Source organism: Danio rerio, chromosome 8, assembly GCF_052040795.2.
Source record: "Danio rerio strain M-AB ecotype USA chromosome 8, GRCz13ab, whole genome shotgun sequence".
NCBI classification, from domain to species: domain Eukaryota; kingdom Metazoa; phylum Chordata; class Actinopteri; order Cypriniformes; family Danionidae; genus Danio; species Danio rerio.
This window is the reverse complement of record NC_141028.1, coordinates 17,923,909-17,951,230: the sequence shown is the minus strand read 5'-3', so window position 1 is coordinate 17,951,230 and position 27,322 is coordinate 17,923,909. Positions and strand designations below refer to the sequence as shown.

At 36.1% G+C, this 27,322-nt stretch overlaps 1 protein-coding gene and 1 long non-coding RNA gene across 23 annotated transcripts in view; one reads left to right on the top strand and one right to left on the bottom strand.

Moving 5' to 3' along the window:
* elavl4 (ELAV like neuron-specific RNA binding protein 4) overlaps positions 1–27,322 on the bottom strand; it is a 111,774-nt gene that overhangs the window by 62,004 nt on the left and 22,448 nt on the right. For 13 of the 22 annotated variants that reach the window (XM_087262746.1, XM_087262748.1, XM_087262745.1 and 10 more), the window contains 1 exon segment: positions 9,396–9,482. The exons of the other annotated variants lie outside the window; for them this stretch is intronic. In XM_087262746.1, coding sequence (XP_087118872.1) covers positions 9,396–9,482 — 87 coding nt within the window. 22 annotated transcript variants of the gene reach the window in all.
* On the top strand, positions 19,947–25,906 carry LOC141375595 (uncharacterized). Its single transcript, XR_015497730.1, has 2 exons — positions 19,947–23,503; positions 24,232–25,906. It is a non-coding gene; the product is annotated as an uncharacterized LOC141375595 (long non-coding RNA).

The following is a 27,322-nucleotide window of genomic DNA, read 5'->3' as shown; positions in this document are numbered from 1 at the left end:
GCTGTAACTGCAACTATTAGATGCGAAACCTCACAGACTGACTCTAAATAATACAATGCATGACACACTTACTGAAAAACTGTTTATGCATCTAGACTTTCAGTACCTTTCTTCTTCCCTCCCCCTCACTCTATCACTGATATTTTTGAGTTTGACTGTGCGTTTTGATGGTTGGCTCAACTTGACAGTAACAATGTGAGCCCTTCAGCGTGGAGCGACTGTCATGGCGAACAGTGTTTGCCACTGGTTTAGCCGTGCGCTTTTAAGAGCAGGTGTTTGAAGAGAAGCTTTTTGGCCCTGGGGAAGAAGGAACAGAAGAGGCCCCAGTCGGTGCTGCTTTTCAGCCTCAAACTTTTTTATTTCAAGATTGCTCCACAGTGCAGCTAAATGTATTCATCCATTTGCATAAAGGATGTTTGTGTGTGAGCGCATGTGTGTTTAATTTTGTCACCCGACTCAATTTGAGGGGGCTGGGTGACATCTAGAATCGTGTCATATTCTGACTGTCACGAGGGTTGAAGATATGAGTGAGCGTGTGTGTGAGAGCAGATTAGGGGGGAAATCTTCATGCTTGCAAAAGCAACACAGCATGAGATTTTCTCAAGGGAAAAAACAACCGCCGGTGGTGCACTTTCGCTTCGGCATTTACACCTTTTTTAACACTATGCTGACCTTCTCTGACTGTCTGAATGGCCATAGCAGAACCTAAAATGTGTCCTAACTAGACGTGGTGTGACAAAGGAACACAACATTTAGTTGACCGCTTGGAATGCCCTCCCACTAAAATATTATTGAACCATAACTCATCAAGCTTAGTAATGAACATTTAGAATTATGGGAGAAAATTTAGCAGTTTGTTAGTGTTGAGTCTGGTTAGGACATGTTGTAATGATCATCCCATTGTGTGCTGTGTCTTTTAGGAACATTCAATGAGAGCTTTGACTGCCAGACAAGATTCTCAGACTAAAAACAGGATAAAAGAATAATAAAAAAAAGAATTTAAACAGCTAGCATGACCTGATTATAGCTCATTCTGTAAGTCAGCCATGTTTAAAACATGACTGGATGTGGCATAATTTAGATCAAGATCTGCAATGAAGTAGTGAAGGAATAGTGCTAATATTTCCTGCTGATATATTCGAGAGTGGAAAATAATAGAGATGAGGAGGAGAAAAAAATGGATCTAAGCTGAAATTCAGCTGCACTTATTTTTAGCTCTTCAAAAAATACTCCGCATCTGCACTCTGAAGTTTGACTCTCCTTTATCAAAGCGGGCATATTTAGAAAGGTTAACAATTTTTCCCCATCTGACACCATGCTAGTGTTTGCACTGGAGTATTAAAAAAAAGAAAGAAGGAAAGAAAAGAAAAACACATGCACAGTAAAGAGGACACTAAAAACAAAGCTGTTAAGTTGTGTATGATGAGAAACCATCAAATAGAGCTGCAGCATTTCTCTGCTCTCCCTAAATGATCTTTAAAGTCAATGTGAAATCTGAACGGACCTTATTTACTTTCTTAATGCGGGTTTTGGGTCTCATTGAAAAATCCATTTGTGTTGATTAATCTAAAATTAAAAATGCAAAATGCTCTTCATCATAAACTACTTTCCTTTTGTGGGGAAACATATCGGTTTACAAATAATCAAATGCCTTCAGTTGAAATCCGAATTAATAAACTCCCTTTTAATTTTTTTTTTCTTTTTTAAATATTTCCCAAATGATGTGTAACAGAGCAAGGAAATTTTCACAGTATGTCTGAAAATATTTTGTCTTATTTGTATTATTTCAGCTAGAATAAAAGCAGTTTTTGATTTTTAAAAACAAATTTAAGGTCAAAATTATTATCCCATTTAAGCTATTTTTTTTCGATAGTCTACAGAACAAACCAACGCTATACAATGACTTGCCTAATTACCCTAACCTGCCTAGTTAACCTAATTAACCTAGTTAAGCCTTTAAATGTCACTTTAAGCTGTATAGAAATGTTTTGAAAAATATCTAGTAAAATATTTGCTGTCATCATGGCAAAGATAAAATAAATCAGTTATTAAAAATGAGTTATTAAAACTATTATGTTTGGTATTGTGTTGAAAAAAATCTTCTATCCGTTAAACATACATTGGGGAAAAAAAAAATAACAACAGGGGGCTAATATTCCAGGGGGTTTAATAATTTTGACTTCAACTGTATATAGAAGAACAACAAAACCTATAGTCTATACATTTGGTTTAAATATTATGTTTCTCTCAGAGTAAAATAGTAACAAAAAGGGCAGACTTTGCATGAATCCTTTTTTCTTGGATCAATTGCTGTGTCTCCATTTTTAGTCTTTGTATACGTTCACATTTTTTTGACGTGACAAATAGAAAAAAGCTGCCCGCAGCCCATAGGAGGCTCATCTGCAAAGCTCTCAGGATATGCATGTAAATGGATCCTGTTCCGCACTTCTCTGCAGCAAAAAAGGGATAGAGCGACACAAAGGGACAAAATAGCCATCACCACAGCAGGTCTTGATTGATGTGTGAGTGTGTACGTGTTTATTTTTTGTGTTTTCATGTGTGTGCATGTGTGAGGTAAGACTTATTAAGTCTGTTTGCAGCTCCCGCTGTGCACTGTTCTTTCAGGTGGAAAAAAAAAGGAATGCTCGAACCTCATGGATGAGAGCTCTGCATACTCCAGAGAAAGAACAGATGAACACCTTTCATTCTGATTCCAGAGACCTGTTGTGTCTCGATGGCCAATTAAAGACCTGTCCTTTCCTTGTGATCCCTTCACTAGCACTTATACAGTAAGCTGCCTTATTATTTTCCAGTAGTTGAACTGCTCATGTTGTCATATTGAGAAGGGTAATTGTCCCTTTACATGTTCACTGTTGCTAGACCTTTGCCCCAGCAGTTGACGGGGGTCAGTGCAGTGATTTTTCTCTTTTCCTTGGCTACTATTTCAGAGTAGTTAAAGATTTTATTTAAAGCCAGAATTGACCATACAATAATAATAATAATAATAATAATAATAATAATAATAATAATAATAATAATAATAATAATAATATTAATAATAATAATATTATTATTATTATTATTATTATTATTAATTCTACTACTACTACTACTAAAAATAATAACAATACTAAACATATTGCTAATAATAATAATAATAAACATAATACTATTAATACTAAACACAACAATAATAATAATAATAATAATAAACATAATTATACTAAACATTATTAATACTAAACCTAATAATAATAACAATAATAACAATAATAATAATAATAATAATAATAATAATAATAATAATAATAATAAAAATAACAATAATAATGATACTACTACTAGTAATAAAACTAAACATAATAATAAACAGACATTCTTTAAACATGTCTTATTGGGTCACTTAATCATTCACAAAATATTATATAAATTGAAATAGGCTATTATATATCTTAATTACATTTAATTTAAAATAAATTGTAACATTTTAGTTAAAAAAAGTTTTCTGGCTCATTAACGGCCTATTATTAAGATATCAGCTGTTTATTACTTATAAAGTATGATCTTATTTTACATCCTATCTAATACCTAAACCCAACTTGTACCTTACTACCTGTTTTTAAGCACCTAACTAGTAGTTTATTGAGCTAAAGGTTTTCTTATTGGTTTGTAAATATAGATAATTGTACCTTAAAACAGTGTTTCTCAACCACGTTCCTGGTGGACCACCATCACACCCATTACAGGTCTTTCAGTCTCTGCTAATGAGCTGATGATCTGAATAGGTGTGTTTGGTTAAGGAGACTTGGGAAATGTGGAGACTTGGTGGTCCTTCGGGTACGTGGTTGAGAAACATGATCTTAAAATATAGTGTTACCAAAAAAACAATCAAATTTGTTTTTCTATGCTTTTTTAAAGGAATTCCTGAAATGTCTTGAAACACGCAGCATAATTCAGTTGATGTATCTTTAACTAAAAAAGTTGGAGAGGGTAAAACGTACTAAGCTATCCACCCCCTTTTTTAAAATAAGCAATAGAGTCTTTATATCACAGCTCAGGCAGATCTGTTGAGCTTGGTAAAGCTGAATTTGGCAGCATATGACAGCCACAGTCTAATATTAATGCTGAGTCTGTCTAACTGTTTCTTCTAGCCTCCTACATACATCGCATTACAATACAGCATTCTGTGCTGAATTCAAATAGGTTTGATACATTTTGTGTTTTATGGTCTGTGCATACGACCCACTCTGTGCTATCAGGAATTTAGGCTGAAGCATAATGGGTGAGCTTTGTCAGTGTTTTGTAGGATATTACCTACTATAGATACTATTAACACTATTCATAATAGAATACAATCACTATGTCATGAAGTGTAAAATCTTGTTTTAGATTTTACTAAAAATGTCTAAAAAAATCTTTTTTAAAATCTGTGGTTATATGCTTTATCAGACAGTTTGCATAAAATCTTTAAGCAACTCTTTATTTAGATACAGCTAGATACAGTTGAAGTAAGAATTAATAGCCCCCCTTTAATTATTATTATTATTTTTTTTAATTTCCTAAATGATATTTTAACAGATTCAGGAAATTTTCACAGTATGTCTGATAATATTTTTATAATCTAATTAAAGTCTTATTTGTTTTATTTCGGCTAGAATACAAGCAGTTTTTAATTTTTAAACACAATTTTAAGGTCAATATTATTAGCCACTTTAAGCTATATTTTCTTACGATAGTCTAACCTGCCTAGTTAACCTAATTAACCTAGTTAAGCCTTTAAAGGTCACTTTAGGCTGTATAGAAGTGTCTTATAAAATATCTTGTCAAATATAATGTGCTGTCATCATGGTAAAGATAAAATAAATCCGTTATTAGAAATGAGTTATTAAAACTATTGTGTTGAAAAACTCTTCTCTCCGTTAAACAGAAATTGGGGAATAAATTAAACAGGGGGGCTAATAATTCTGACTTTAACTGTATATTTGGACATGTCAGCAAACTAAAACAGAAAAAGAATGGCTTATTAGTTTGCATCAGCATTTTAGATATGCGCATAAAAAACAGTTGATGAAAACGTCAATACGTATGGACATAAGTATGATAAACTTTTTATTTGATTAGAAGAAATGGGCATAAACTACAATGGAAACACTTTTACCGGACAAATTCCAGTATGCACATTAAAAAAGGTCATGTGATTTTGTTATGAGATATCATGTGACGATAAAAATGTGTGTGAATGGACAAACCAGCGGCGTGAACACACAGTTAAACATCTGAAATATTGTTTTGGTCATTCTAAAACGCCTTTTCAGTGTAAGTGTTATATTATTAATTACCTCCAGAATTGTTAAAAGTGTCTGCGCTCCGCGTCCGACGCCTTCAAACGCCACCACAAATTAATTACTGTCATTCGAGGTGTCATATATTAGTCATTTATTAAATAAAGAAAAAAATCACGCAGCTTCTCCTACCGCAGTAAATTTAGGTTTTACTGTTGATATTTGGCGCCAGTTCCTCAGGAAGTGACAATTTTGTTCTCTTTGACTACTTGGATGGAAACGCTGCTTTATTCGCACGTCTTATATACGATAATCCAGTTATGCACATAAATTTAATTAGCATCTTTAGATGGAAACGAAGCAATTGATCTATAAAAAGCACATCATGATTTCCATCTTGCTCCATTTAGTTATCATGGGCAGTTTAACAGTTGGGGTCACATGCTAACCGAGCAACTGCCATTGATATTGATGCCAAATGCTAATAGCATTCTCCAAGTTTTGCAGAGCTCAGGGCTGTCACAGGGACGGATGTGATTTCTCAAGATAACTAGTGATATCTGTCGGGTAGTATGGAAAAATGCACTTACAGCAGCTTTAACTGCAGTAGTACAGTCTAATTTTTTGGTGGTTTGGATGCTAGTAGCTACAATAAGATAGAGCTTAGCTGGCTCTATCTGTTTATGCTGTAGCTGTAGTAGTCAGTGAGACAGTTAGACAGACAGACAGACAGGCAAGGCGAGCAGACATGATAAGCCATCACAAAGGCCTTGGTGTCAGCCGGGGGACAGACATCATCTTCTCTTTGATTCGACTGAACAGTAGCCCCAGATTACACTCCTTTATTTTTTCAAATGCAATGGCAGATATGCCGACTGTTTCTGAATGCTGCTCTGCCCAGCGCAGACTACAACGTGTATATGTGTGCGTGGATGCGGGAAGGAAGAGGCTCTGCCACTCTGTCTTACATAAGTGCCTTAGAGGATGTCAGGACGGGGATAAAAATACAGGTTCAACCAGTCCAATGTCCCTGAGTCACGCAGAGCCAGATGTGTGTGTGTGTGTTCACAGCACTGCAGCTAGATGCATTTCAGTGTGTGACGCTGATACCTGCCATTTCCACACAGCACTTTAATGGCTTTATTAGCTAAGATGATAAAATGTCAGGTTTCTATTCTGATGTGTTTTTACTGGTATTGCTTGGAGTCTTGTGATGCTAGAGCTCCCTTCCATAGATGTATGCTCTGGTTTATGTGGACGTTGACAGCTATATCTAGGGAAAAATAACACTAGTAAAAAATCTTGAGGTTTGTGGAAAGGAGAGAGTGACAGAGAAGAAATGAGATTATTAGCAAATAATATGCAAATCAAGATTAATTTTCTTTACTACACATTCTTTAAGCATAAATGCAGTATTTTAGTAGCGCAAGACAATAAAATGTTATACTGACATTATACAGTACATTATTAACAAAACAACATTCACCTAGGCCTGCACGATTAATCGATTTTAAACCAAAAAAAAGCTGTGATTATTTTGATTTTTGCTATGGCGAGGGAGGCGAGCGTGGGTAATTAAAACGAACCAACTAACGTTATTTAAACAGCAGACAACTGTTACATCAGAATCCACGAGCCCCTATTTCACTATGGGGATAATGAAAGCTGTGAACTGAGTGTGTATACCTGCTTGTGTGAGTTAACGTTACCTTTCCTCTTTTGGCTATTAAAGCAATACTTGTGGATCTACACACATACAAACACGAGTGTGTCTGCAGCGCAAGTTTTCTCCATCACATTTATCATGGATCAGCTGTGATAACGAAGTATTTTAGACTGTAAAATCGGCCATTTATCAATTTTTTTTGTATTTTTTATTGTGTTTTTACAATACAATCATATTACCATAACAATTGATGGCATCAAGTACAATAATAAACAAGGAAAAATATTATTATTATTAATAATAATAATAATAATAACAATAATAATAAAATGTATAATAAAATACGATAATTAAAAAACAGGGAACAGAGGCAAACTATCAAATTTAATAAAATTTTCAAATTCCATATAAAATTTCACAGCACGTTTAACACTTTTTTTTTTTTTTTTTTTGCTGTAAACGTTTTTTAAAGTAGTAATTAAGCAATTTAATGAATAACCTCATCGATAAATAACATCAGGGAACACAATGACCAATCACAGGTATTTAAGAACTCACTCGACAACGCTCAAAAAGCAAGCAGGATAATATTTACGTTTACTTATTTATTTATTTTTTTGCTATACATGTTGTCCTTTGCATGTCCTAGAGTCTTGTTTGATACATTCAATGCGTTCTTTGAGCAGATAAAATTAATGGTACAGTTCATTTATTTGACTGCTTGTATTTAGGGACAACATTGTATTACAAATAATATATAAATATGAATGTATTTATAAATTACACATTTTAATACAAGAATTCTTGTGAAGGAAAATCTAAAATTGTGTATAGAAATTATGGTCCCACTTTATATTAAGTGGCCTTAACTAATATATACTTACACAGGAATTAATAGTTTGTTACAATGTACTTATTGTGTAAATACATGTATTTACTGTGTACTTATGCTTGATTAAATACATGTATCTAACAACATCTGTAATTAACTTTTGTAATTACATTTGTAAATACACTGTTGACCACCCCTTACACCTTAACCCACCCTTAAACCTACCCATGCCACCAAACCTGTCCATAATCCAAGCTCTATCCAAACTCAAAACCACCACAATTGTTCTCAAATACATTATAAACACAGTAAGTACATTGTATTTATTTTTGATGTAAGTACATAGTAGTTAAGGACACTTAATATAAAGTGGGACGAAATCATTGGCAATGCATCGTGAATGTCATTAAATCAATATGAAAAATGTAACACAATCTAAATGTATAGGTTTTATACAGTTGAAGTTATAATTTTTAGCCCCCCTTTGATTTATTTATTTATAAATATTTCCCAAATTATGTTTACCAGAGCAAGGAAATTTTCACACTATTTCTGATAATATTTTTTCTTCTGGAGAAAGTCTTATTTGTTTTTTTCGACTAGAATAAAAGCAGTTTTTATAAAAAAAAAAACAAAAAAAAAAACATGTTAAGGTCAAAATTATTAGCCTTTAAGCTATATATATATATTTTTAGAACAAACCATCATTATACAATAACTTGCCTAATTTCCCTTTACCTGCCTATTTAAGCTAATTAACCTAGTTAAGTCTTTAAATGTCACTTTAAGCTGTATAGAAGTGTCTTGAAAAATATCTAGTCAAATATTATATACTGTCATCATTGCAAAGATAAAATAAATTAGTTATTAGAAATAATTTACTAAGACTATATTGTTTAGAAATGTGTTAAAAAAATCTTCTCTCCGTTAAACAGAAGTTAAGGGAAAAATAAACATGGGGGCTAATAATTCAGGGGGGCTAATAATTCTGTCTTCAACTGTATATCTTTATATAACTTACTGCAGTGAAATTTAAACCACACTGAACTAAACTGAACTTCAACTCTGAAATCTGGACTTTACCAGAATTATGTTAAGTGTTTTGACAATCTACAACGTATGTAGCGCTATATTAATAAACATGAATTAAATTGAATAATCATAATTCTTAATTTGTCATGGCCACTTTATTGTCACTGACCACTTTATTGGAAAAAAATGGTTTAAATAAACAGCCTAGTGTAGCATACTTTGTGATAATGCTTGATCCTTCTTTGGTGCTGTTAAAACCACCACGTCAAACCTGCAGCTCATTTATGAAATTGTAGTAAATCGCATTTTAAATCGCAATCGCAATTTTGATCAGATAAATTGCAATTAGATTTCTTCTCCAAATCATGCAGCCCTACATTCACCCATAATATGTTATCAGGTAACACTCCTAACAGCAATTACAATAATAACACTAATAATAAGTTTTATTTAAAACTTATTATTGGTCCTTTTTTCCTCTACCCCTGCACACACCCTCCCTCTTACAGCAAAACCTCAAATTGCAGCAATATGGCTATTAATGGGGGTAAAAATGGCAGTTAGTGGGCAGCAATCTCCTTACCATCTTTGGCTGTGTCAGCAGTCCCTTCTCAGCCCAGCCCTGGAGCTGCGGCAGGTCTGCCTGACGCCACTGAGTCTCTGTCGATCCCTACGGGAGGGGGGCAGGGTCAATAATCAAACATGCCCATTTTTCTCCATAGCAAACAGACACTCCTGACGGTCTCCAGGCACACTAAAACATACAGGTGGCTTTGAATTCGACTCAATCGTTTGAATTTGTTTGTTTTTTGATATGCTGTAATGAAAATGGGATCTAAAGGTGCTTGCGGAGAACGGGTGATGTATAGAATAGCTTATTCGCTGATGAAACCAAAGTGTTTTTACACGCTCCAGGCTATAGACGAATTTGTGTAGGATATAGAAACTGCAAGTTGTGAAAAACAGCAAGCCTCCGACTGTAGATTTAATATCATGGGTTTTCCGACAAATCCAGCTTCGTAAACAAGACCTTAGAGGACCAATACCGAGGCTGCCGCAATCACAGCTTGAGCCGTGGTGCTAACTGCGAAAACAGCCAATTTAGGAAAAGAGGGAGACTCTGAGCGTGACCTTTCTGTTGGATGGATGGATTGAGGAGAAGGCATCCAGCACCACACGATAAAGGAGACACTTCTGCATCCAACGGGATGGAGGAGGACTTGGGGGAGGGCCTCTGTGTCCTCTGCAGATATTTAAATTGTTCACGTAAGCGCCCAGGTGTCAGAGTCTAGCAAAAAATGGACTGTCAGCGGAGAAGAGAGAGGAGAAAAAGATGGGGTGGGCAGTTGGATTGCTGACAGCTCCTGGTATAGCCTTATCTGGGGCATGGGTCTGTAATTTAAAAAAGAGCCTCATGGGATTTTTTTTTTTTTAATCTCATGTGCCACCTTGGTTTTAGTTTATTGAGGACCGCAGGGTGTAACAAAACACTTATTGTTCTAGTGATAAAACATCAGTGTACATACAGCGTTAAACGTGATGTCTATTTGTTCTCTAATGAAACAACATATCTGCATGAACCAATCATAAGCTTTACATCCACATGCTGAATCATTCAAATAAATAAGCGGGATGACACAGCCAAATGATGCATCAACATTTTGGTGCATCATTCACAGTAAGGTTTAAAAAGCACTCGCTGTTACTCTGGTTACAGAGGACAGATCAATGTCTGCGGGCGACAGAAGGGAGAGGACAGACTATAAATGAATTCATCTTCTGTTTTCACTGACCTTTTCTCAAAGCTCAAAGGAATCAAAAAATGGAATACGTAACAATGGAGAAATAGTGGTTTGCTCTCTTTCTGTCTTATTATCTCTCTCTTCCTTCCCTTTCTAGATTTCTTAAATATAAAAAATAGACCTAGATAAACTGCAGTTGTCCATGCAATTAAAATATGGTATCTAAACTATCAAACAAATTTGAATATTGTTTGTTTCCTTGAATCATTTATCAGATGAGCCAGAATTGAGAAGCTGGAGTTTGTAGGATGTAAGGCAAGTTTGCATTTACTTCATTAAACTAACTTTTTGACTCTCTCTCTCTCTCTCTCTCTCTCTCTCTCTCTCTCACACGCACACACAGGCACACACACACTCACACACACACACACACTCACACGCACAATAAATGAAACACTTCATTGCTCAAAATATGCTACTGATAAAGAATCACTGACAGTGTTTTAACCAAAAACCTGCATATATTAAATACCCCAATCTCCAGTTTTGTGACTTTAGTTCATGTGCGATATGTCAACTCATATCGCATCTACATGCTAAACATCTGTAAAATTTATTTTTGTGGATAAACCTATTTAAAAATATACTTTTTTTTAAGAAAATCATATTGAACGTTGATGATGTAAAAAGAAAATTACTAAAACATGTAGGGATGCAACGATTATAGACTTTGGTTGTATGATTATAGTCTGAGAAATAAACACGGTTTCACGGTTATTATGATTATTATGCATTCATTAATTTCAAAACACTACTAGTTTAGTAATTTACATAAAAACTCATTTTTTAAAGTGTCATTTCTTGCTTCTCAGTAAACAAATAATACAGCACAATATAATATAAAAACAAACAATAGTCAATTACTCTCTTTGGACTTAAAATAAGTTAAATATTTTTTAATTTTAAACAAGTAATAGTTTTACACTGAAATAAATGACAGAACAAGAAATAAACAAATAAAAAATAAGAATATATAAAAAATAGTATTTGCCTAATGTAAATCTAAGCTATATATTAGCTAAGTATTTGAATGAACTTGTGTTAACATCTGTGTTCAAACAAACATAATTGTATAAATAATTAAATTAATAATAATAATAATACACACATTTTTTGTTTACATTGCACTGAAGGGCACGCACAACTCTCACCGTTACAGCACGAGATATTTTCAACTGAATGTGCTTGGAAGGTGTGAGTGTGTCACGCTGTTTGCACATATTGCTACCTATATGCTTGTGCAAGCTGCGTTGCTCCATTGGAAAAAAACAAACAAACTTGTGTGCAGAAAAGGCGCAATATGTGAACGGCCCACTGCTGCTAGTTGTCTCAGCCATAGTTAATTCAATTCATCTTTTATTTTTATAACGCTTTTACAATGTAGACTGTGTCAAAGCAGCTTTACATAGAAGATTATAGTACATTGAAACAGTGTGAGTCCAGTTTTCAGCGTTTAAGTTCAATTTAGTTCAGTTTAGTGTGGTGTGTATTAGCCTAGGTGTATAAACTCGGAACTAGCACACAGTTGGCATAACTTTGTTTAGTTTTAGTACTTTCATTCTGTGCAACAGAAACGCCGTGTTGAGAACCCTCTACAATTATTTAACCGTGCCGAATTAAAGCGTGGTTAATAGTGAAATCAGTTAACCGTTGCACCCCTAAAAACATGTATAATAATATAATAATAATAATATATCTAATACATTACCACATGACAGAAAATTCAATGGGGTTTTTAAAATTACGATCTCATACTACCTTAATACAGCTTCACCATTGGCTTAGAAACAGTAGCAACAAAAACCAATAGAGACAGAGATGTCACCTCACCCTCTGCGATCCAAAAAAAAAAAAAATTAAATAAAAATCTCCCACGCTTTTCCTTCCTGTCTTGATGGTCAATAAATCAGCCACTTCATCCACAACAGAACATTCTCGGTCAAACAACCCATACTTAACCTTGTACAGAAACCATACTGGACCCAAGCATCTCACACAATCGTTTTCATGCGCCCACAGCACGTATCCTACAACCTTGTGGCAGATAATTGACATGACAAAGACGCTGTTAAAAACTGACTGTCTGCCACAAAATGGAGGTCACCTCAGCAGCTAAATGTATGTGTATATGTGATCTTCTTTTGTATCACACACTCACAATGTACAGTGCCGCATAAAGGAGAATTTCACCTCGAAATGTTTCTTCTTGCACCATAATTTCAATTTACTCAAACTGGCCAAAACACATAGCCAGGAAATAACCTTTTCCTTCATTCATTTTTTTAGCTTTTTATGAGATACAGCAGTCTGGTAAATAACCCTAGACTAAATCCTTTAAAATAATTCTCGGCTTGAGAAATAAACTAATTTGTACTTAACAGAGTCTCCGGGCGGAGGGTACAAGTCTCCTTAATGTTCACAGAGGTCGCTACACTTGCCTGAAACTCCAACCCTCCTGTGCACTGAACTGCTGGAGGGGATGTAAGCTGTCAGAACCCATTCAGGTACGCAGCTTCATACATTTCTTGTATCTTAAAGTCAGGTCAGTAAAGTTCTCTGTGTGTATTGATTTTTATTTTTCTCTCCCCGTGTTTTGCGTGGGCTCCCCTCCTCAGTGGGACACCTCCTCCAGAGCCCTCAGGTCAGACTGCCACTCCGGCAGATCAATCAGGGCAGTAATGTGGGACGGCATGCGCCAAGACTGCTCCGCTCCGTCACCATCGATCCGCATCTACTTTACCAAATGGATTTTTTCGTCTCCATCCGTCCTCCCTCCCTCCTCTCATTGAGTACCTCTTTCTCTCTCCCTCTTATTCTACCTCTGAGGGACTTGGAATAATAAATGCCTCGGTATAAAAGCAATTTTTCATTTAACTTTTGCTTGACACGTTTTCTTCTTCCCTCTCTAGATGAAGTCCGGTTTTATGTTACACCAGATCGATAGAAGCTTCCAAGGTGCGTCTCGCGTAATTTCTCTGCCTCTCTCCCTTGGGCGATGACGATGGGCTTGGATGTTAGCGGATAGCAGAGGACCACACCCTGATCACATTACCCCATCATTACAGGGAGCCTCATTTGATCAGTAATGAAGGCTGCTGTTCATTTAGCTCATGCCTCGTGTTCTTTCCTAGCATCTGTTTCTCAGAGATGAGTTCCTTGCTCCCGTCTATGGGTCCAATGAATATCTCAGAGGAATTACTCTGACCTTTTGCTGTTCAAAGGCGGGACTCACTTCCTGGGGTGATTCAGGGTGACTACATAATGACAGGTCTGTAAAGTAATAAGTGAGGTTGAATACAGATGGCTGCTGAAACATAAACACCTGAACGCTGAAAGCCAGCACTTGGCAGATCTATGGTGCTTGAGCAGTTTTATGTTAATAAATAATTAGGACTGTAAAGGTCAGCACACTGTAAATAAATTTAAAGTGTTACTAAGTAATTTTCTATCTTCAAATGATAGCCTACTTGATAATAAATTCCTATTTCTGCCATTTAAAAAAAACTGAAGTAGTTTAAGCTGCGAAAAATAAGTAAGTACAGTTGAAGTCAGAATTATTAGCCCCACCCCTGATTTTTTTGTTCCCCAACTTTTGTTTAACGGAGAGAAGACTTTTTTTTCAATACATTTATAAACATAATAGTTTTAATAACTAATTTCTAATAGCTGATTTCTTTTATCTTTGCCATGATGACAGTACATAATATTTTAGATATTTTTCAAGACACTTCTATACAGCTTAAAGTGACATTTAAAGGCTTAACTAGGTTAATTAAGTTAACTAGGCAGGTTAAGGTAATTAGGCAAGTTATTGTATAGTGTTGGTTTGTTCTGTAGACTTTAGATAAATATATAGCTTAAAGGGGCTAATAATTTTGACCTTAAAATGTTTTTAAAAAAAATTAAAACTGCTTTTTTTTCTAGCCGAAAAAAAAAAACAAATAAGACTTTCTCCAGAAGAAAAAATATTATCAGACATACTGTTAAAATTTCCTTGCTCTGTTAAACATCATTGGGGAAATATTTAAAAAAAAAAAAAATTCAAAGGGGGGCTAATAATTCTTCAACTGTATATCCATTTTCTCACTTGAAGACCTGAATTATGGAAAGATTAGGATGATTGATTGTCTGTGGGTTTAATCGCTTGAACCATTATCAGAGATTTTAAATGATGAAAATTAAATGAATATAAATTGACAAAGCAAGCACATGAAGTAGTGTACATAATCATGGTTCTAGATTCATCTAAATGTTGTTTATGGATATTTAATGTAGGAGATGGAGATGAAATGAAAAGATGATAGAGGAGTAGAGAAAGGAGGAGCACATGCATGTGGGGGATGGCAGCATCAGTGACACAGGCTGTGTTTTTCCTTTGGGCTACAGGTCTGGTGAAACACCTGCGTCTCCCCCTACCCACTCTCTCCAAATCTCACAAAGTTGACCTCATCAGCTGACCCCACTCTCTTTCTCTCTGAGTCTCTCTATCCGACGTCGCTCCTTTGCAGTTTCCCCCTCTCTCTCTTCCTGGATGAATGGCTGTATTTTCTCTCAGTGCGTGGGATCTCCTTGGCCTTAAATTAACCTCTCTCGCAGATCTTCTGTGGAGACGAATTAGCGCCCAATGTGACAGTGCAGCTAATGTGTTGGTAAGGGTTCAGCCAAGTTTTCAAATATAAAAAAGCAAAAAATAAAAATAAAAAACACACATAAATACTGTGCTGATGAACTGCAATTCAAAAATGAATGTTCCTGTGAAGTTACACAACTGTGGTGGATGCTGATGCAAACAAACAAATGATCGTTCACACACATCAAATAGGAGCCGGATGTGTGTATTTTGCACAATCCACTATCTATCTCGGCCATGGGGGCCGCTGGCTCCGTTAGCCACTGCTAGGAGCCCAGCTCACTGCCAAGGCGAGCAGAAAATTGGTGAGCATCTTGATTCAGGGATGACACTTAAATTTGTGTGGCTCCAGTGACCAGCTCTATCCTTAGGCTCCGGATGGAAATATGAGAGAGTTTGGCCCTATGCCTGCTCCGGCAGGATTCACATCCTTCAGGCAGTGCGGGGTAAGGGACCTGCTGGGCCTGGCTTTGCACACACACATACACACTCAGTGGCACGCCACTGACATGCTCCAGCCCCTGGCCATCTCTGTGATATCTCCTGTGGACATAAGCGCTGTTTATGATGCAGAGTGGCCTTTGCTATCAGATGCAAGGCAATTGTGTCAAATCAGAGTACATTTAACGGGTGAGTATTTGGTGGATGTAACAGTAAAGTCGCTCAGATCTGTGGTATGAAACTCTCTTTATGTGCCGGGTATGATCAAAGCCAGACAGGGGAGTTCTTTAGGTTTGTGTGCGTGTTGTCCTTGTCTGTCAACTAGCCTCGGACCACGAGTTGATTGTCAGTGACAGGCTCAGAGATACACTGCCCACCCCCACATTCTCTTTCTCTTTCACATACCCTTTGCCTGCTTTATCTAACCCCTACACATATTATAGATATTACATGAGTTCCTCCCACCACTGGGGGACTTCTGCATTACAGTAAAGGTGACCTTGCCATGTTTGCGTAAGGAAATGTCTGAGCTACACCAGGAGTGGGCAGTATGACTGAAATTTTATAACAAGGTATGAATAATTTTGCATTCTTTTTTTGTTTTGTGCATATATTGTTTCTTATTTTTGATGACTAATGCATCAACTGACCTTGAAATATATATGAAGTAAATATTCAAGTAAAATGTTTTATCATAAAGCTGCATTTAATTATGATTTATTATATTTTGGCGACATACTTAAGAGTAAAAACCTGACAAACAATCCTTATGTATTAACACATGTAAAAAGCATACAGTGCTCAGTATATATGCGTACACCCCTCACAAATCTATCTTTTAAACTAATATTTTTAATAGGAAGCTATACAATATTATTTTTGTGCATATACAGTATAGTAGATTAGTCAGTACGGAAGCCAAATCTGGAGCTTTTTTAACTAAATAACTCACATTAACGGTCCAAAACAAGTACACCCAAATTTACGTTATAGAAACATATATTAAATACAAATTTAAAAAAGAAGAAACATCAAAAGAAGCAAAAATGTAAAAATTAAGTTGATATTTTATAGGTTGTATTTTTTTTGTTGTAATATTTAACTTGAATTTAATCGTATTATCTTTTAATTTTCAAAATATGTTTTGTGACTAAAATATTATTTTAATAAATATATCTGTTTAATAAATCCGCTGGTGACGCAGTGGCGCAGTAAGTAGTGCTGTTGCCTCACAGCAAGAAGGTCGTTGGTTCGAGCCTCGCCTGGGTCAGTTGGCGTTTATGTGAGGAGTTTTCATGTTCTCCCTGCGATCGCGTGGGTTTCCTCCGAGTGCTCCGGTTTCCCCCACAGTACTAAGACATGTGGTGCATTGGGTGAGTTGGGTAGGCTAAATTGTCTGTGGTGTATTTGTGTGAATGCGCGTGTGTGGATGTTTTCCAGGGATGGGTTGCGGCTGGAAGGGCATCCGTTGCGTAAAAACTTGCCTGATAAGTTGGCGTTTCATGCCACTGTGGCAACCCCAGAATAATGGAGGGACTAAGCCAAAAAAAATGAATTAAATGAATGAATTAATGAATAAATCGGTTTTGTTTAAATGCAACAAAATACATTGCCTATATTCACTGAAAATTTTTTTAAAAATAAAATCTTTCTAATCATTTACTCACCCTTCACTTGTTCAAAACCAATTAGATTTTTTTCTTCTGGTGAACACAAAATAAGTTATTTTGAAGAATGTTCCTACTATGGAAGTGAATGGGTTCCGTCAACCAACATTTTTCTAAATATATTTTTTAATTCAACAACAACAACAACAAAAAAAGATACTTAAAGGTTTAAAACTACATGAGGGAGAGTGAATGATGTAGTCATTTTCATTTCTGGACTATGCCTTAAAGTATTTACAAAATAGACTGCTTAACCAATTCATGGGTGCTAGGCATCTAAATCAGAGGTGCTCAAAGTAGGGCCCGTGGGGCAAAGTTTGGTTTGGCCCACCCTTGCATCTGAAATGAGAGGAAAAATAATAGGGAGTTGGTTGGGGCTAATGCCTTTGACAGAGATCGTCATTTCAAATTTAGCATTACTTAATTTCTTTGTTTAATAGAGAAGCTACAAAAAATGTAATGTTTGAATTAAATGTCGTAAATGAATCAGACTATTGAAATGTATATACTGTCAGTTGACAGATAGAGGACAACGCACAAGACATTAATGAGCAAATCAAGGCAAAGGCAGGATCAGCTTGACTAGTGTATTCAGCAATGAACTGCGTTGTGTTCCAGATAGGATTGTTTATGTTTTTACGATATAATAAGTTCATTATAAAACAATAAAAATGATACTGGATCATTATTTAACATACTTTAAAGCAACCTTTACTAGTTATTTTTAAATATTAGCAAATAAATTTAACTTCATCTGACAGCCCTCAATTAAATTTGGTTTTTGGCTCTTTATAAGAAATCGTTTGGGCACCTCTGATCTAAATCAAAATAAAGTTGCATTATAAAGCTATTCACACTGCAAGGCAAAGTGGCAGCCAATAGCTTTCTTATTTTTAAATCAAACTGCTAAATTACCACGGTATATTTACCATTTCATGGATTTATGCTGTCTCTTCTACGAATATATAAGTTCACATCCAGTTTTTTCTCAGATATCTCCTCTTTCAAGGTTGAGTGTGTATGTGGCCTGTGCCTCATATGTCTATGTGGTTTCCTTTTACTCTGTGCAGGCACTATGGTGGCTGTGTCAGCTCCAGGTGGGGTGTTGACATGGCTGTATAGGTAGCTGGCAGGTGGCAGAACAGTGCCGCACCTGCGCCGGGCACAGGGCGAGCAAGAGCAGCCTCGATCCTCCGCGCCCTGGAAACTATGCATACTGTGCACTCATGAACCTCTCTGGCTAACAAGCTGCTTTACCAACTACAAATCACATTGAGACTATATAGATGAGTTGTAAAGCTGCGCTTGGGAGCCCTTGGTGAGTGTTGCAGTGAGCGTGGAGAGCTGGTAAAATGAGGATGAATGTGTTTTGTTATGCGGAGTGTGAAACCCAGCTAAAGACCTTGCACCGTATATTTGTCTTTTAATTATTTTCTCTGTATAAGCTTGTCACGCAATATTTGCTCATTATAGAGAAACATTAAAAGCTTTACAAATAGCCTGAAAGTAGATGTGTGTGTCTGTAAGAGGGGAGTGAAATTAAAGGAAGGCAGTGTCCGTAAGGCAGCTAACTGTGGTCTCAAGTTCCTGAGAGGATGAGGTGGGCTTCTGAACACACATAAACACACTGAGCTTTCCTTCTCTCTCTTTTTCACTCCAGCAAGCCACACACATGAGCTCTGGTTAATCCAATCTCAGCCTCCTCATCTTCCTGCAGCCTATTTCTCAAAGTCCCTTTCTCCACACCCTCTGGCTTCCAGAACATCATCTCTTATTTTCCCATTTCCATTCCAACACTACACACAATTTCTCCATCGCTCTTTCTTCTTGTTCCCTAGTGGTCTTTTGTTTTACCTTGCGTTCTGTGTGTTTTTTAAACCATTTTTTTCTTCACCAGCATGGGTTCTCTACACATCAACAAATACTTTTTTCTCTCTTACAGGAAAGAACTATGCTCCAGAAAAAAATACAAGGAAACAAAACCAAATCCTTTAAATTGGAAGTGCGACGTCTGTTTCAGACCAAACAGATGCATAGTAATTACATTGCTGGCTGAAATACTAAACTGAATGTTATTTGTATGCTATGGCTACATTAAAAAAATGTTGAGTGTCATCTAAAATTGGGGTCAGAAATATGTTGTTTCAAATAATTTAAAGATTTTATCCACATTGTAAAAAAATATATGATCAATTAGGCCTGACAGTATATGTTTTAGGTCATTGTAACTTATGAAATGAAGTTAGAACACGATTAACTTAGTTTAATAAGTTGCACAAGCTGTTATAAGTCAGTTTTACACAATATAAGTTCTATGGACTCATAAGGGTAATTTGATTTAGCTTTAAATTTTAAGGCAACCAGGATTTTTTTTTACAGTGCAGTAGTTTAGTTTGCCCATAACATTGTGTTGTTATTTAGTCATAAATAATAAAAACTAAACAACCATTTTAAATGCTACTATTAAGAGAGGAATCACAACACTATTACATAAATTAGGAAAGTTGCAGAAATTTGCTAAAGATTAGCAGAGGTACTCTTAGGGTTGTGTGATTTGGGACAAATTATCTCATTTATCTTTTTTTTTTTTTTTTGACAGATATTGCAATTTTGATTTGATTTGCAATTTATTTTTGTAGTCAAGCGTCCGCTCAATAAACTGTATCGTACCTTCTTACGGCTAAAATGCAGTAAGTGACCTGAAAAGATTATAACTCACTCCAAATTTATTTAAATTGTTTTTAAGTATTCAGTAATGAAACACTAATTTTTCTCTAGAGCACACGGTAAACAAATAAAATGTTCTTACCTTTCTTTAAACAAGTTCAACTCAAATTAGGGAGATAGTGTAGCTTATTATTCAAACAAAATAATAATAATTCTAAAAATACAGAACACACTGCAAACTAACCTGACTGAAACAACTCTGAAATTGTACTTTGCTGCTGCTTGCTGCTAGATTGAGTGTCACTGGCAATGCATTCAGATGAATTTTTAGCAAGACACTAATCATATAGCCACCTGTGGTGCTTTTTTAGGTGCTGATTTCTTCGTGTTGGGGCAACAATTCTTGCAAATTACCTGTTTTTGATTGGTGACTTTGAAACCAAAATATTCCCATATTACCGTTTTTCTTTGATATGAATTTGTCTAATAATGCTTCTGAAGCAGCAGACATCATCTCACTCATCTGCGCTTTCCTATTTGTTTCATTTTTATTGTGAGTGTTCCACATAATTTTGCTCATAGTTCCACATAGTGTGCGCACTCAATTGGCTAGTAAGACTATCACACACATACGACAGTCACGCATTTGCCCAGGGCAAGGGAAAATAAATAATACATATATATTTTATATTGCAGCCTCTTGCGATTAGCTAATCACTACGTTTCAAATCACGATTGCGATTCAATTTCGATTAATTGCACAGCCCTAGGTACTGTATTATTCATTATGATTTAATTAATAGTTTTGTTGTTGTTTTTTAGATTAAAGAATACAAAATTAGGGCATACATGTATGCATAAATGGGCATGCACAAATAAATATGCAAAATTAGTTGATATATATCTAATATAGTCTAAACATAAAATAGATATTGACATAGAGCATATTATTCTGAATCAAACAATAAATTAGTATTATTATTATTACTATTACTTACATACAAGTATCTCTCTGTCTTTAACTGTACAGAGCTCACAGCTGGTGGAGAAACATCTCTGTGTATTGTATGAAGTCAGTTTAGTTATTGATTGGGTTCCACGCTTGAGCTCATAAAAGAAAGTAGCTGCAAGACAGAGCGGCAACCCCACGGCATCTGCTTTAATAAGAGAACGCCAGGGTAATTGATGGAAGATTGGCTGAATTACTAACTAGCACGGGCAGCTAATAAATAGCACCAATCTCAATATTAGAGACAAAGAGGTGAATGAAATTCAATCTGTTAACCTCTTCATATACATCAGGCTACAAAATGCAGATGAATGGATGTTCTGCCATGTCTTTTCTCTACTCTTTTGCAACTACATACAGTAGAAGTGGTATACTTTACTGTCGTTTTACTTTTTACAAAGCAGCAATGGCTCTGCCAACATGTCTCCAAGATTTCCTTTTTTTCTGGATATGAGGATATAAAGAATGACATTACGAGGAAAAGGGCAATCAAATGTATTCTATTGCAGCTAGCAAGATAAAACCTCTGTAGAATATCAGCAAAAGCAACAAATGGGACGTGCATTCAAACGAGCAGATTAATGTTCAGATGCAGGGCTACACTGTAATTGAAAATGCCTACATGGGGCATCTACACTCATATATAATTTCCTATAAAATATATGTGTATCCTCATAGAATCCATCAGAATCAAAGTTCAGCGATGATTGTGCGTAGTGTGAAGGGAATGTTTTTGCAATCTGGTTTATACTCAGAATATGTATCAGTGTTTGTTCGACATGCTTTTACTAACTGTTGTTTCCTGATTGCAGGTTGATGGTGAACTAATGGAATGAATGCCTTGCTTCTATGAAAGGAAGAAGAACATACAAAACAGGGCGTGTTTGTGTAAGGGAAGACATTAGCTCCCGGACAAGACAGTAACTTCTGCTAAAGGTCTGCTACCACCTCTAATCAGCCTAACTCTTTTTGACAGCAAGATAACAATATCCACAACCCAAGCGCATCTACAGGGGCAAGATTTCACGCGAAGTAATTCCTTCGTGAAATGCCAACGGTGGTATCTATGGTTACTGTTGTGGGAAAGATGCTTTTTGTGTGCCATCCTATTTGCCCTTTCTCAGTTAGGGTTCATTGCGGGAGCTGCCATGCTTTGCATGCTCCATAACCCTATGCTGCTGTGACCTTTGACCACTGATATACAAAGAGTGGAACTTTCTTTGACATTTATATCCATGTTCCCTTTCTCATTGCATTTCTTCTACTCCTCACATCCCTCCTTTCACCCACTGAGAATGAGCACAAATAAAAGTCCTCGAGTGTGCTCTTTTGAATGCCGTATCAGCCGTCATTATGCCACATTATGTAATTTTTTTTAAATGCATCAGCCATTTTTGCCACTGTAAAGGTTTTAAAGGTTTTGATTTCCGTGCGATTGTGTGATGCGAGTCGCTGTAATGCGAATGACCTTGAGAAGTCCTTTACCGTCACGGGAGGCAGGTCAGTTAATTGGGTAATAGGCAGGAGAGAAAAAGCTACTGCATTTGCAATGGTGGGAGCAAAAACTCGCCTGCTGTTGCTGTCTTTTCCTGGGGTGCAAAATGTAGATCAGAGAAATGTGCAGTTTGTGCACAGTCTCGAGAGAGCCTGCCACTCAAATCCGAACGTCTGTATGAATACCAAAACACACAGGCGGAGAGAGAGAGAGAGAGAGAGAGTGAGGGAGGGGGAGAGAGGAGAAGGAATGAAACAAAGAAAGTGGGATGGAGGATGAGGGAGGTCGGAAGCTAGAATGATAGGGGATGAGAGCCAGCTTGAAAGAAATGGGCGGTAATGCGCTTCTTTTACCTTTCTCTATTTTATCTTGTGATCAGCTCAAACCAACAATCACTGTTTGTGATGGAGCCTCTGCCGAACATATTATTTTATATATCTATGCATCTGTCAGCGTGCCAGGACGAGCGGTGTGTTGTGTTGGTAAGCAGGTTGTGTGTGCTGTGTATATTCGGCTGATTATCGTCTGTCTGTGCGTGGCACTTTGAATTTGCGCCAGAGGAATTATTATGCTCGCGCTTGTGAAGCCTGCTCGCTCCCTCTCTCCTTCTTACTCTCTCCTCAGCTTTCTGCTAAGAAAATGAGGATGAATCAAACTGAGAAATCACTGTGGACGCCTATTAAAATTTAAACCTGAGCGTTTTGTTGTTATTCATGTATATTTAGCTTTGACATAATAAAAAGCCTCTTCGCAAAAGCATATTATTAAGATTACATTAGATTACTATTCATAGCACATTGTTTAATCTTACCTAAACCTTGTTAATACATTAGGTAGGACCTTTTTTGTTTTTAACCATTTTTATTTTAGGCGTTTCTTTATTAAATGTCAAAATGACTTTCTGGCTGTTTTATGTTTTAAGTATATTGTTTTAAGTATATTTCCAGAGAAACTGAAATATTCTAACTTGATAAAGCTTAGTGCTTCCCACATATAGACTTTACTTAAGCGGGCCACCCAGCTATATTTACAACACCCAAGTATATTTAGTGACACTTTTTTTTTAACTATCATTCTTTTACACTTTACTTGGAGACCCGCACCTTTTTGAGTTTGACTGGGTTTTCTAAATCTACTAAAATGTCCAGGATTTGGTTTTGCTTTCGTTTTCTGAGTTGATGTTCATTTTATGCGCACAGCTACAAGAGAGATATTTTAAAAAATTAATTCTTTAATCTAAATGACTCAGAAAAACTTTGTTAAATTTAACTTTGTTAAATTTGTCTAAATTGGCTGCATAATATTTTTACACCATTAGAAATAGGTAATCAACTCATTTGTCTTATTTAAATTAGCTACAGGTTATTCTTGTAATTATTATAATTGTTAGAGATATTGTGTGTTTTTATTCCTTCGTTATGTCATTTATTTCTCATTTGCTGTATTTTTTATTAATTTGATGATCAATATATTACATATTTTATCCATCTAAAATGCTTCAGTAGTGTTTATTAGAGAGATAACATAAAAGAGAAATGGATGTTTCAACATCTTTTTGTTACTTTAACCCATTGAAAAGAAAAAGTTTAAAACAGATAATAATAAAAATATTGTTAAAAGTCAAACTATATTTTGTTTAAGGTGTGTTTCATTCCGACCACCACAGCAAGTATATTTCAAACCTGTGGGAAGCACTGAAGCTATACAGTTAATGTTAATGCATTAATGAGCACACATACTTTACTCTTGAAATAAATTGATCAGTATTGAATATATTGACATTTTTCCCACTTTTGTTTTCACAAGATCCCAAATTTGAGCTTAATGTTTGACATTCTGTTTTTTTTAAGAGACCTTTTTCAAAGTCTCATTCTTGAAGTCTCATTGCCATTTAGGGAGAAAAATTAGATGTAAAAGATATCTCTTTATATGGGCAGTTTTTATCTGAACATTTTATTGAACAGATATCTTTGTAGGTTTTTATTCGAACACTAAGGGTAAAACTCTCCCAGAAGTGATGTGATCGCAAATATGGAATGTGATGAAAGCTCACATTAGCTTCTGAAATCTTCTCTGAGTTATTTAAGTCTGAATGTGAGACTTGTCTAATAAGCGCATTCTGCCTTCACCTGTCAGTGCGCTCTATCCTCCCTAGAGCTGGATGTTCAGTTACCTCAGTAACTCTCAAGGCATTTTCTCTAATCAGTTGGCAGAGTGAGACTCATTCAGTAATTACATTCAGAGGTTACATTTGTGTTCTAAATCTGTCAAAGCCGTTGAAAACGATTAAGTATTAGGATACTTTTTCAAATCGGAGTGAAGAGCATAGCAAATAGATTACAGAGCGCTGTTTACTCTTTTAAGTGTACCATGGCAGGAAAGCAGAGATAGCATACAGACTTCAACATGGTAAAGTCTTGTCACTAATGTGTATATACAATTTGTAAACCTTACATATATATATATATAGCTAACTATTTAACAAGATTTTTGTCTGTCTTATTATCTTTTATTCTTAAATCTATTGTGCACAATCCAAAGGATGAGAAATTATTCTTGTTTTGTGTGGTCGCTCCAATTATGATTGTTAAAATGAAAGAATTTCCTGTCTTCCATATTTCATGACTCTGATCTAAGCGTATTACAAAACGCTTTTCAAGTACTACAGTGTATGTTTAAGGAGTTAAAATAGGTTTTAAATTTAAAAAATAAACTAAATATATGATTTTTAGCCATAGCCGCACTAAGGTAACCAGACAATCACATCCTCAAATGGTGTACCAATAGAAAGAGTTAGCTCTTATAAATATCTAGGTTTTTGGACTGACAAGAGTTTAGCCTTGGATATACATATTGACAAGTTATTGAAGAAGGTGCAGACTCACGGATGCATAACTTTTATTATTTTTACGATTCCTTACATTAGTTATCTTTTTATCAAAGGAGAAAATTACATTTGTACTTATTTACTTTAAAGGCTCTCTTAGGTAAACTACAATCCAATCTTTCTAATTAGCTAACAATTCAATATATATCCAATGCACTATTTGGTTCCTGTATTCGGTTAACAGTCCCAGAGTATTGTCAGAACTTGGCTAATGTGGTTTTCCCTTTTATGCTCCTAGGGCTTGGAATGCTCTGCAAAAGTGGCTTAATCTCGACACACTTCCGAGTACCTTTAAACATCTATTGTATAACGTCTTAAAGGATACCTGTAATTGTTTTTTAAGATCAGATCTTTTATTATGAATGGTGATTTTGTAATTTTGTGGTAATGGTATCTGTGATTTTTTGTGGGAAACTTGTGCTGCCATCTTGACCAGGTCTCAGTGGAAGAAGAGACTGTACTGTCTCAATGTGATCTCCTGGCTAAATAAAGAAAATAATAATAATAATGTCAGTCATTTATTGTGTCATTTACTGCTATTGTGATCTTGCACATCCTCTGACTCCTATGAAGACATTAAATATTATTCACATTCATTTTTGGACAAAATTAAATAATAATAACAAAACAAAACTGGCTGTTTAATATATGTTTGCCTAGCCATCTTTAGAGGAATCTTATCTAATATAGACAAATCATTCTAATAGGTAAATTAATGTCTTTCTGTAGAAATGCAATACCATAAAGAGAAAAGAAAAAATGTTGTGTGCCTGAAATATTGAAACTGAAACCTGCACAATGAACCATGCTTTAAACTCACTCAGGTGGAAGCTCTACGGCGCCACCATCTGAGGGCTCATTGCAAAAGCACGGCAAGGGTTTCAGTCAGATGGGTGCTGCCATGCTTCTGCAGCAGGAAAAGTGAGGGATGGATGCAGTGGAGTCACACGCTCACACAGCCCCTTGAGTCTTTGCAGCCAGAGGGGGGCAACCTGAGCCACTACTCTTAACTCACAGAAAAAAAAATCAAGTGGCCCACTTTGACACTCAGCTGTCATGTGTAGTCATGCTGTGTGGAGAGGGGTGCAAACTCTTCCACCCAGCCATCACACATCCTGGGGCACTTTTCCCACCCCTGCTGCCCAGATATCACCATCTCGGCAGCTCGTCTCTGGATCTCTCTCGGTCATCCACCTGCGCCCTTATCCACCCCTTTTTAATATTCAGTCCAGCTTTAGCCTTATTAGCATTGATATGCAACCTTGGAGTCGGACAACAAAGGAGAAAGCCCTAAAGCAGTGTAGTGAGGCTGCTTGGAGGAGGGAGTGAAATTATGAGGAAGGATAGAGGTGACGAGAAGGTAGGAAGGAAAGGATGTGAGGTGAAAGAAGACGAGCTGCGTCTACGTGGCCATAGCTCTGTGTAATGGCCATTAGGTGTGCGTTGAGTTGGGACGTCAGCACTGCGGAGGAGGAGGAGGAGAAATGTATAGGCCTATGTGGAAGCTTATTTCCCTTAACTTCCTCCCTCCCACACCTTATTTCCTCTCTCACTATAAGCAACATGGACAAGCCCCCTGGCTGCCCCAATGTTTTTCTGCCTTGCACAAACTGTTTCGCACAAAGGAAAGGGGGTAAAGCAGAGATTTACTTTTGGGAATCGTGCTCTTTTCAATTAGCATTTTGATTGCATGTTAAAGCCCACACACAAACAGTCAAACATTTGCCTGAAAACTGAATAACGCTGCCCACATTTTAATCCGAACTCTGTGCTGCTCAGGTGGGAGAACCGACAGTCACAGCAAGTTAGTAAATGCATATATCTGCGCTACATTAACCTTTCGAGCAATTATGATGTCTTCAACCTTTACTGTGTATGATGTGCTAACACAGGCCTACGATTTTTTTCAGTC